General features: G+C 48.4%; 1 protein-coding gene across 11 annotated transcripts in view; it reads right to left on the bottom strand.

The window, feature by feature from the left end:
• The window catches only part of LOC149468552 (PWWP domain-containing DNA repair factor 3A-like), a 108,926-nt gene extending 99,209 nt beyond the window's left edge, over positions 1 to 9,717 (bottom strand). For 5 of the 11 annotated variants that reach the window (XM_089670098.1, XM_089670101.1, XM_089670104.1 and 2 more), the window contains exon 1: positions 9,526 to 9,717. Coding sequence is in view for 4 of the 11 variants with exons in the window: in XM_089670096.1 (XP_089526222.1) it covers positions 4,122 to 4,180 (59 nt within the window). In the remaining 7 variants the exon portion in view is untranslated. Of the gene's footprint in view, positions 1 to 4,121; positions 4,283 to 9,525 lie in introns of those variants that run through there. The other 6 variants (XM_089670096.1, XM_089670100.1, XM_089670103.1 and 3 more) reach the window with 4 other exon arrangements.
• Between the last annotated feature and the right edge of the window lie 2,353 nt (positions 9,718 to 12,070).

Raw genomic sequence — 12,070 nt, 5'->3', positions numbered from 1 at the left:
CCCACCCCACCCTAGATTCCTCATACTGAAGCTCCCCCAACACTCTGCACCTTTGACCTTACTACCATCGAAGAAGTCTCCAAGATCCTCTCTGATGCCCGCCTCACCACCTGCCCCCTCGACCCTATCCCCTCAACTCCTACAACCTCCCTCCCCCTCCATCCTACGCTCCCTCACCCACATCTTCAATCTCTCCCTCTCCTCCGGCACTTTCCCTTCCCCTCTGAAACATGCACACATCACCCCCATAATTAAAAAGCCCTCCCTGGAGCCCAATGACCTGAACAACCTCAGACCCATCTCCCTGCTCCCATTTACATCTAAACTCCTCGAGCGCCTAGTCTACGCGCGCCTATGCTCTCACCTCAACGACAACAACCTCCTCGATCCCCTACAGTCCGGCTTCCGTCCCCTACACTCCACCGAAACTGCCTTACTCAAACTCTCCAACGACCTGCTAACCGCCAAAGCTAATGGCCACTAATCAGTGCTCCTACTCCTTGACCTCTCTGCAGCCTTTGACACAGTCGACCACCCCCTCCTCCTCAAAAAACTACACTCCCTCGGCCTCAGAGATTCTGCTCTCTCCTGGCTCTCATCCTACCCGTCACAACGCTCTTTCAGCGTTACCTATAATGCCACCACCTCCCTCTCACTCCCCCTCTCCGTTGGGGTCCCTCAAGGCTCAGTCCTCGGGCCCCTTCTCTTCTCCATCTACACCTCCTCCCTTGGCCAACTCATACACTCTCACGGCTTCAACTACCACCTCTATGCCGACGACACACAAATCTATCTCTCAACCCCCCACCTCACCCCCTCGGTCTCCGCCCGTTTCTTGTCTTCCCTCCAGCCCGGACACCACCCCCCATTGACTTCTCCATCATGTCCAACAACGCCACCATCAAACCCGCCCCGCAGGCCAGAATACTTGGTGTCATTTTGGACTCCAACCTATCCTTCCAGCCCCAAGTCCACTCTTTAACAAACTCGTGCAGACTCCACCTCCGCAACATCGCCAAAATCCGCACATTCCTAACTCCAGAAACCACTAAACAGCTCATCCACTCCCTCATCATATCACGACTCGACTACTGCAACTCCCTCCTCACTGGCCTGCCTCGCCGCTGGCTATCCCCGCTTCAGTCCATCCTGAATACGGCTGCCAGACTCATTCACCTTTCCAACCGCTCCGTTTCCGCCACCCCCCTCTGCCAATCCCTCCACTGGCTTCCGATTGCACAACGGATCAAATTCAAAATCCTAACGCTGACGTACAAAGCTGTCCACCATACTGCCCCGAACTACATCACTGACCTAATATCCAAGTACCGCCCAGCACGCACACTCCGCTCCTCACAAGACCTCCTTCTCTCTAGTTCCCTGGTCTCCTCCTCCCATGCCCGCCTCCAGGACTTCTCCAGGGTGTCACCCATCCTCTGGAACTCCCTGCCCCAACCCATCAGATTATCACCTACTCTCCTCTCCTTTAGGCGCACCCTGAAAACCCATCTCTTCAGGGAAGCCTACCCCGCCCCCTGCTAACTTGCCGACCTCCTCCACTCTTCCTACCACTCCATCCCCCACAGCTATCTCCTCCTGTGCCACCATCCCCTCCCTCCTAGATTGTAAGCTCGAAAGAGCAGGGCCCTCGATCCCCTCATGTTTTGCATTGTATTGGTATTGTTCTGTCACATGTTCTGTTCCCCTCTGTAATGTACAGCGCTGAGCGAACTATTGGCGCTTTATAAATACTGTATAATAATAATATTTCTGTGCTCAAAGCGGTACATTTTTTTGCATGGAAATATGTTTTTTTATTGTAGGCCTGTAATTTTCAGGAATAACTCACTGAAATCTGTCCGAACAAGAGTCTAGTAAACATCCCGGGTAGGATAAAACTTGAAACACAAAATCATAAATTATAATTTAATAATCATAAAAAATTATAATAAATTTAATTCAATAATATAATCAAAGCAAAAACACTGAAATTTGAAATATAGCGCCAAGTTCGCACATCACTGAGCAAAGTCGCAAAATCGTTTTCAGTTTCTGATGACGAATTTCCCCACGAATCATTATCATTCAATTCTGCAAGTGGTTCTGATTTACTATCGCTGTTCTCTAGTCGGTCTAAATCCGATTTTGACCTAAAAGGGATGCTTTTTGGACGCCATGGACTTTTCTCAGTTTCCAGGCAGAAAGAACAGTAAAAATGCAGGCAGGGCACAGGACAAAGCACTAGGGACAAAATGTATGTGAAATGGTTTGATACAGTAATGTTTTACTATGATTTTAGTGAATGTCACTTTTTGTCATTTTCAAATTTCCCACCGTTCCGTCCCCCGTACGTCCCGACGCTCACAGGGGACGGAACCCAGCATCCGCCAGATTACATTGCCGGGGACACTGCAGGAGGGACATCACGGGAGCACAGGGCAAGGTGAGGGATCGAGGGATTGTGGAGCAGCGCCGCATGGTAAGCCCGAGTGTAGCTCGGGGTTACTGCTTGAGGTACTGAAACTTTACCCTGAGCTACACTCGGGAATACCGCCAGGGAGGCTACAGATGTCAGTGTTAAAATACCACAAGCCTTCACTACTAAAATACTGCATCCCTTGAAAAAATAGCACATGCAGTATTTTAGCAGCATTTTTCAGTGAATTGAAAAAAAAATTTTTGAAAAAAAAAACACAACAAAAAGTTGTATTTACTACATTTCTTAAAGTGGTAGCTACCGCTTCGTGAATGGAACCCATTGTGCTTTACCAAGACCCTTCCCCCACGTTGAGGACATGTGGTAAGGTTAAGGAAGGGGTACACACTTGTCCCCCACTTTCCTGGCTCGGATTAAGGGTCTGGATTTTTAGAGAGACGCCACACTTGTGTGCAGTACCCCCATATAATCTATGCAGGACTCAAACGTAATCTGGTATGTATTTTGGAGGGGGCTCTACATGCGTTATTTCCATTCTTGCTTTAGTTTTTGCTACAGAAAGTGACATTGAAAAAGGAAAAAAAGTGATACAGTTTAAATTACCAGCAAATTACATTTGTCATTGCAGGCTTGGGAAAAAAAATCCCGAAAAACACACAAACAGAACAATGAACCTTCCAAAGTCCCAACAAATACATAGCAGAACCTTGAAATGTCATTAGCCCACAATTAACTGCCTCCTGCCCGCCATATAAGGAAATGACGGATGCAAGGTGGTTCTCTCGTTCTGGGGGCACGCAGCGCAGCGCTCGGTGGTGCGCTGTGTTCCTGGGACACAGCGGATCACCGATCAGCTGAAAGAGCCGATGACTTCGGCTCTGTCATGGGATCAGCTGTGTGCAATCACAGCTGATCGCATGTATATAAGGAAATGCCAGTTATTGGCATTTCTCTCCTCACAAGTGGTCATGCTGACAGCTTGTGAGGAGAGGAGAGCTGGTAGTCAGCATTCTTCAGAAGGGACATCTACAAGGACCATCAGGGCACTGATAATCAGTGCCCTGATGATCAGTGTAGCCCCCTCAATGCCACCTGTCAGTGCCCATCAATGCCACATATCAGTGCCCATCTGAGCTTCCTTTCAGTGCCAACTATCAGTGCCAGTCAATGCCATATATGAGTACTGCCTTTCAGTGCCCATCAGTGATGACTGTCAATGCCCATCAGTACCACCTGCCACCTATCAGTGCAGTTGTTTTTGGTTTATCAAAAAATTAAAAAAACTCAGTGGTGATTAAATACCACCAAAAGAAAGCTCCGTCTCAAAAAAATGATAAAAATTTCATATGGGTAGTGTTGCATGACCGCGCAACTGTCATTCAAATTGCGACAGCGCTAAAAGCTGAAAATTGGCCTGGGCAGGAAGGGAGTGAAAGTGCCCGGTAGGCAAGTGGTTAAAAACCTTTCTTCTTTGTAAATGTCAGTGCTGCTACAGTATCTCGAGATATGCACCTTTACAGGCAGGATTAGGACATCCCTGGGCATGTTAGTTAAAGGAGTTGGGCATTTTTTAAATGTTTAACTTTAAAGCGCTGGTAAACTCCACAGATTTTTTTTTCTATGTAAAGGGCCCCCTGCAGCGTTATGCCATGCACCACATACTAGCACATTATGGAAGACTTACCTGTCAAATGCAGCCCTCCGGCGCTGACCTGTCACTGCTCTCGATGCTTCTATCCTCATCTGGTCCTCCTTGTGGGTTCACATTTTCTGGCAGTTTGAATAGCTGGACGTTCCTATGCATGCGCACTTGATGTCATCTCCTGGAGCTGATCTGAATATCTACTAAATGACACAAGGTTAGTAGATATTCAAAGTACCTACATATAAGATTTATTATAACCTTAACTGTAGGTAGAAGTTTAAAATAAATGTTTACTGCGGGGAAAAAAAAAAAAAGAAAAAAGGAATCACAGCTCCAGGCCAAAAAGTCCTAAACGCCCAGGGAGGAGGTGGGGAAGGACTGACCACCACAGTGGTCACATGAACAAGAGCTCGTCCTGCTGATCACACTGAACAGACAGCTGCTGGAAAGTAAACTGCAGCAGTTGACTTGTCCAGGAGCTGTATGTTACGACTGAGGTAGAGGGCGGTGTGGTGTGTGATTGAGCTCCCTTTTTTTTTCTAATTTACAGTGAAATTTTTTTTACGTGTACAAAAAAGGGACACCTCATTCATGACTATTTATACAATGTCATGCAATTCTGTACAGCGCGCTGCGATAAAATGCAGCTCGGGACTGCACTGCAGTGTGAATAGGACACACAGAAAATTGTTTTCTGTGTATCCTTTTGGTGACTAGTGCTTATGTGCAGTTTCTGGCATTTTACTGCACTGTCAGTGTGAACTGGCCCTAAGGCTTTATTTAGGCTAGGTTACTTTAACTGACAATTGCATGGTCATGCAATGCTGTACAAAAATTAAATTGATGTCCTTTTTCCCCACAAATAGAGCTTTCTTTTGGTGGTATTTGATGACCTGTGCGGTTTTATTTTTTTACACTATAAACAAAAAAGGACTGACAATTTTGAAAAGAAAAAAAAAAAAAAATATATACTTTTGACTTTTTGCTATAAAACATCCAGTACAAAAAAAAAAAAAAAAAAAATCTAAATTTCTTCATAAATGTAGGCCAAAATGTATTCTGCTACATGTCTGCTGAAAAAAAAATCCCAATACATGTAAATTGTTGGTTTACAGGAAAGTTATAGTATCTACAAATGGCGGTGTATATATACTGGAATTTTTATACTAGTAATGGAAGCGATCAGCGACTTATAGTGGGACTACGGCGAGCATTCTGACACCGGGTAGGAACTGATTAACTGCCACTGACATCCCAATGACACTAATACAGTGATCAATGCTAATAAAAAGCACTGACACTGTACTAATGAAACTGGGCAGGAAGGGGTTAACATCTGGGGCAATCAAAGGGTTAACCGTGTGCCGTTTTACATAATGTGCTGTGTTTTACTAGGGAGACATGCCGATGTGTATTTCTCTGTTGCGCAGAGAAATACGCAGCAGCATGTCCTTGCTGGCAGAAGAGAGCCCTGTGTTGTTTACATACAGATCTCACCCGTCAGTTCTACACTGCGATCGCTGGGTGCCGGCGGGGACTCGGTGATTGACATCCGTAGCTGCCAATGGCAGCGCGGGTAGGGTGGTACGCATGCACGCCCCCTACCCGGAAATGCAGATACATGATTTTGCGCAGCCCTGCCACCCTGTATCAGTACTTCAACTATAAGGCGGAGGGCAAGCGGTTAGTAAATCAGCCTCTCTACATTATAGCTCTCATTGCTTCAATTGGTTCGAAAGGTTGAATGTTTTTTACCTTTATGTATTCTATGCATGAACGTAAAATACCTGTGTGCAGCAGCCCCCAATCCTCACCTGAGCCCCCTCCGATCCAGCAACATTCTCAACAGCCTGTGCTGTCTGGGGACTCTTCCTCCTCATTGGCTGAGACAGCACTGGGAGCCCATTGACTCCTGCTGCTGTCAATCACAGCCAGTGAGCCAAAGCAAAGAGTGGGGGTGAGCCGAGCAGCAGCTCTGTGTGTCTTATGGACGCACTGAGCAGCAGCTCGGGGGACCAGCACGCAGCAGTGCCCCCAGGGAGACATGCTGATGTGCATTTCTCTGTTGTGCAGAGAAATACACAGCAGCATGTCCTTGCTGGCAGAAGAGAGCTCTGTCTTCTTTACACAGGTTTCTCCTTTGTCAGTTCTAAACGCTGATTGCTGGGTGCCGGCGGGGAATCTCCAGCTGGGACCCGATGATTGACATCCGCAGCCACCAATGGCGGTGCGGGTAGGGCGACATGCGTGCACGCCCCCTACCTAGAAATGCAAATCACATATATATACACGTGATTTTGCGCAGCCCTGCCGCCCTGTACCAGTAGTTCTACTATAGGGCGGTTGGAAAGCGGTTAAAATAAGCACAGCCATGCTGGGCTTTGCCCACCTGGCTGCATCACTCATTCACAGAGTCATGTGAATGGAAGAACTACAACTACCATCCGCCATTGCTGCCTGCCTGTATGAGGTACAAGCAGACAGATACATTGACAGTCTGCAGGAGCATTGTATTGCACCAGAGATCTGCTGATCGTGGGTGCAATGCTTTACAGCAGTGGTCTCCAAACCGCAGCCTGGGGGCTGGATGTGGCACTTTGCTTGCCCCTACCTGCCCCTTGGGGCACTATTTCACCAACATACACTAATGATGGGGCACAATTCCCCCTACTGATACCATCAATGGGGCACTATTCTTCCCACTTATACCAACAACATGGCACTATTCCTACCACTAAAACAGATGGGGCATTTTCTACTCCCACTGGACAAAGTCTGCCCCGCCCCCTCCGAAGGACAGTAAGCTGGCCCTTTGCTTAGAAAGTTTGGAGACCCCCTGCTTTACAGGGTCCTAATAAAAAAAAAAAAAAATTAACCTACAAAAAGATGTGTATTTATTAATTTTTTTTAAAGGTGAACTTGTTTTTTAAAAAGCACCCTTTAGACCAGCCTCTCTCAAACTTTTCACCCCCAAGGAACGCTTGCAATAATTTTCAGGTCTTCGGATACCCCTCCTAAGTTTTGTCCATTGGGGGTTACTAGGAAAGTGCCACTGACATTGGTGGAGGTAAGTGGGAAGAATGCCCCTCCCCCTTATAGTGATACCTATGACTCTGCCAAATGATGTCGCGCCTAGAACAGGGGTGGCGAACACGCGGCTCTTGAGCCGCATGCGGCTCCCGGCCAAAATGAATGCGGCTCTTTGCTCTTACTTCTTTGATCTTACCTGTTCCTCTATCCAGCGGCGCGCTGTCTTCCGGCTTCTGTAGTGTGGGCACTGGGCATGACAGCCAGGTGCCAAGTGCGCATGCGCAAGAAGCGGTGCTTTTTGTGAATGGTAAGGCGGTACCTGGGACACATGACAGATCCCAGAAGCCGCTGGACCAATCACAAAGCGCAAGTGCTTCTCGCTCATGCGCACCGGGCACCCGGCTGTCATGCGGAGCGCCATTACAGAAGCCGGGAAGACAGCGCGCGGCTGGATCGAGGAACAGGTAAGATCAAACAAAAACTCTGCGGAAGTAAGAGCGGGTACCTGTCAAATTCAGGTACCCGCTCCCCACCTCCCCACAGGTCAGCAGTCATCTGTGCTGTCCGCAGTCTCTGGTCATCCCTGTGCTGTCCGCAGTCTCTGGTCATCCCTGTGCTGTCCGCAGTCTCTGGTCATCCCTGTGCTGTCCGCAGTCTCTGGTCATCCCTGTGCTGTCCGCAGTCTCTGGTCATCCCTGTGCTGTCCGCAGTCTCTGGTCATCCCTGTGCTGTCCGCAGTCTCTGGTCATCCCTGTGCTGTCCGCAGTCTCTGGTCATCCCTGTGTTTTGTAAGGGGAAGAAAGTGTTATGGTGAATAATATGGTTTTAATTATGTGTTTTTGTGCGAGTGTTTGTCTGTTTTGGCAGGTCACTGCGTGGTGTGGCTCTCTGACTTTCAGTTTAAAATTTTGGCTCTTTGTGTCTAACTTGCTCGCCACCCCTGGCCTAGAACTATGAGGTCAGTTAGCCTCAGCTCAAGTAACCCTTAGCCACTTCTGGAGGAACCCTGGTTGAGAATGGCTGCTTTAGACACTGCACACGTTAGCAGACGGCAAAAGGTTAAAGTGTTACTGAACCCAGGACCCTTTATTCAGTATATTTGGTCTCCCACAGTACACACAACATGGAAAGGCAATTCATTTAGTAAATATAAACTGCTGAATACCTTTTCTGATCAGCTGTTAGAGCAGTCTTGTGGCTTCTATCAGTGTCCAGCAGAGCACTGGTTAAAGCTTGTAGTTTTCTTTCTGCCCTAGGAGGATGCAAAACCCCTGATCCTCTCTCTGGACAGAGCCGAATGGCCCTGTGCTAATCACATGCACTTGCCCAAGAAAATTTTTTTTAAAAAAAACCCCACAGTAAACTGAGCATGTACATGTGGACTACGGGTTCAGTCGGTCTTATCAGGTGGACATTTAAACAAGAGGAGGGGCAGAGAAAACAGGACCAAATGGCCTTCTTACACAATTCAGAGGATTAACCCCTTAGGGTCCACAGTGAATATAACATGCATGCTTTACTGCTTATACAGTCTGATTTTACTGTTGTGGGTTTAGTAACAGTTTAAGGGCTCAGATGGGCACTGATGCCATGTCTGCATCCAACTCGGACCTACGTGCAGGTAGCCCATAAGCCCTCGATCACATCAAAGCCCATTTTGAAATCGTGCAACTTACAGTGAAGTTGCATGATTTCAAAATCGGTGACCTGCCAATTTCAGTTGCGATGTGCAAGACATCTGACACATATCTTTGCAAATCACAACAAAAGTAGTGCATGTACCACTTTAGAAATCAGTGCGGCTCCGACCAAATCAAAATCGCACCCATGTGACTGCTCTATTAGTGGACAATAGGGTGCGACCTGGCATACGATTTACAAGTTGCATGGCATGCAAATCTAATGCCAAGTCGCACCCGATGTGACTGGGTTGTAAAAGCGGATGTGGAAGCAGCGGCTGCACGGACACAGTCACGCATCAAGGTCTGACACGGGCAGCAGTGGGTGCACAGCTGCACAGGGTGCATTTAGTTCTGGGTACACCCACTTTTGTCTGCATGTCAAACTTTGTGTCTGTCTACATTGACTTCTATGGGCTGCCTGTGCACAATGTGGATGCAGCAGTGTGCCTATGGTCATACAGTGATGGGAGCAGGAATCCAGGAAGTGCCTGCACACCTTCCTCCTGCATGTACATGATCGATCCTCCTATTCCAATCATGTCTGGAGTAATACACTGCTAGGAAACACGTCCTCTCTGTACACAAACATGTCACCAAATGTATCTAAACCTAGAGAAACTCAAACGTAGCCACCCTCATGTCTCCTGCCTATGGCCGCAAACAGGGAGCTCAGCTACAGCCATGAACCCCGTCCACTCTCAGCGCCATACTCCACACACACCAGTACCTACCTGATCGCTCAGTGCGCACAAGCTACCTTCCTCCACACTCACACACAGCCTTTCCGATGATTGGCAGAGGAAGACCCGCCCACTTCTACAAAACGCCGTTCAAAACCGCCAGCCCGAACGCACAGGGAGAGTGGGCGGTGCCAAGAAGCCCCGCCTAGTGGAAGGGAAGAGTTGAGGGCTCTGGTCTGCAGTGTGGAGTAGGGTGGGGTGTAGTAAACACAGGAGGGAAGGGGAGGGCGGGAGCGGGCTGTTCGAAATGCTGGTATGTTGTGTAGACGTTTGAGGGAGGAGTGCCCGCTGACCAGTGGCTGTTGACTAGAACTGAGCTTTCAGCTCAATAGGTTGTGTTACTATTCATTTCAGTTATCAGTATTGTGCAGGAAGAAGCCATTTGCTTTTTACAGAAATCGATCATTGCAGTGAATGTTCTCACAAGAGCAGGGGCGGACTGACAATTTGGAAACTCAGGCACTGCCCGGGGTCAGTAGGGGGCCACATGAGGTGCCCCTGGTACCTTTTTCATAGGCTTTTTTGAGTTTAGGCAAGGACACGGGCCCCATGATCCCCTTTTGCCCGGGGGCCCCATGAGTTGTCAGTCCGCCCCTGCACATGAGTGAAAATTCTTAACTTCTTTAACCACTTGTCCTCCAGAGGTAGGGTCGCCACCTCATCCCTTTAAAACCAAACACATTAAGGCTAGGTTCACATCTGTGCGGGTGGTGCCGCTGCAGATACACACAAAATCCGTGCAGCCGCACCACCTGCACAGAGGAATGCAGACCCACAGGCGGGTGCCATTACTTCTAATGGCACGTCACCCACACTGGAAATCACAACTGTACTGGGAACCGAGGTTCCCGTGTGGGCTGCGTTTTCAGAAGTGCAGGGACTTCTTCCCTGCGTATTCAAATGAATGGGCTCTTGTGCCTGCGCAAAACGTGGAGATGTGAACCAGGGGTAAAGCGGAGTTCCACCTAAAAAAAATAAATAAAAGTCAGCAGCTACAAAAACTGTAGCTGGTGACTTTTAAAATACAGTCACTTACTGTCCCTTGGTCCAGCGGTGTCCTCACCACGGCTGGTTTCACCGGCTGTCTTCCCTCCCTGGTGCCGGCATCTTCAGTGTGGGCACCCGGCTGTGAGAGCTTGCAGCTTCACAGCTGGGTGCCCACTGCGCATGCGAGAGAAGCGCTGCGCTTTGTGAATGGCCCCGTAGTCTTCTGGGACCTATCACATGTCCCAGAAGACTACGAGGAGGGAGAAAGGGAGGACAACTTCCGTCTCTGATCGCCTAGGCCAGGGGTCTGCAACCTTTAAGACATAAAGAGCCACTTGGACCCGTTTCCGAGAGGGAAAAAAAGACTGGGAGCCGCAAAACCATTGCAACATTTAAAACAAATCCGACACTGCATATATTGCAAAAAGCGCTCTGGTCATGAAGGGGGTTTAAGGGCCCAGTAAGCAAAGGGTTAATCAGGGCCACAGTGTATCGTCATAATCACAATCATAGCCTTAGGTCAGTGGTGGGCAACCTTTTTTTTCAATTGAGCCAAATCTCGCCAAAACCACGACTGAAATTTATTTTGAGAGCCACATTTTTAAAACTGAAAATACATCCCCCATATAGTAATTCATCCCCCATAGTAATTCATCCCCTCTATAGTAATTCATCCCCCGTATAGTAATTCATCCCCCATAGTAATTCATCCCCCATATAGTAATTCATCCCCCATAGTAATTCATCCCCTCTATAGTAATTCATCCCCCGTATAGTAATTCATCCCCCATAGTAATTCATCCCCCATATAGTAATTCATCCCCCATAGTAATTCATCCCCCATATAGTAATTCATCCCCCATAGTAATTCATCCCCCATATAGTAATTCATCCCCCATAGTAATTCATCCCCCCTATAGTAATTCATTCCCCATATTGTGTCAATTCACTTACCTTTGCTCCGCGCGTTCCTCTCGCCATGTTCCCGCGCCGTTTCGGTCTTCAGGGCGGACTGTGAGAGGAGAGGAGTTCGTCACGCTTCCCCACCTACATCCTGACAGCCAAGTTTGCCACGCTCCGCGGGCCGGATTAAAAGGTCCGCCGGGCCGTAGTTTACCCATTGCTGGGCTAGCTGCAGAGTCCTGACTTTTGGGGCGGCCGCCCGAGAGGAGGGAGGGGAGCGGGCACCCGGCACACAGAAGAGCCGCAGCAAAGGTGAAAAAGAGCCGCATGCGGCTCTGGAGCCGCGGGTTGCCGACACCCGGCCTAGGCAATCGCAGCGGAAGTGGGAGCGGGTACCTGTCAAATTTGGGTACCCGCTCCCCAAAGGTATCAATCCTTAATGGGGAGCAGGGTACAAAGGCTTAAAGCAGAACTTCCCCTTTTGGGTGGAGCTCCTCTTTAAATACACTGGCTCTGGGGCTGATTCACACTGAGGAGTTTTTAAAGTGTTTTTGCGTTAAAAAAAGCACCTGAAAAGCTCATGAAAAATGCTTCTCTGTGTATGTGAATGTATATCTATGTATGTTTTCACACTGAGGCGGTGCTG

This window comes from Staurois parvus, unplaced genomic scaffold (genome assembly GCF_062004578.1).
Source record: "Staurois parvus isolate SC_StPar_1 unplaced genomic scaffold, SC_StPar_1.0 ptg000086l, whole genome shotgun sequence".
NCBI classification, from domain to species: domain Eukaryota; kingdom Metazoa; phylum Chordata; class Amphibia; order Anura; family Ranidae; genus Staurois; species Staurois parvus.
The sequence above is the reverse complement of the archived record's forward strand: the minus strand, read 5'-3'. Positions and strand labels throughout refer to the sequence as shown.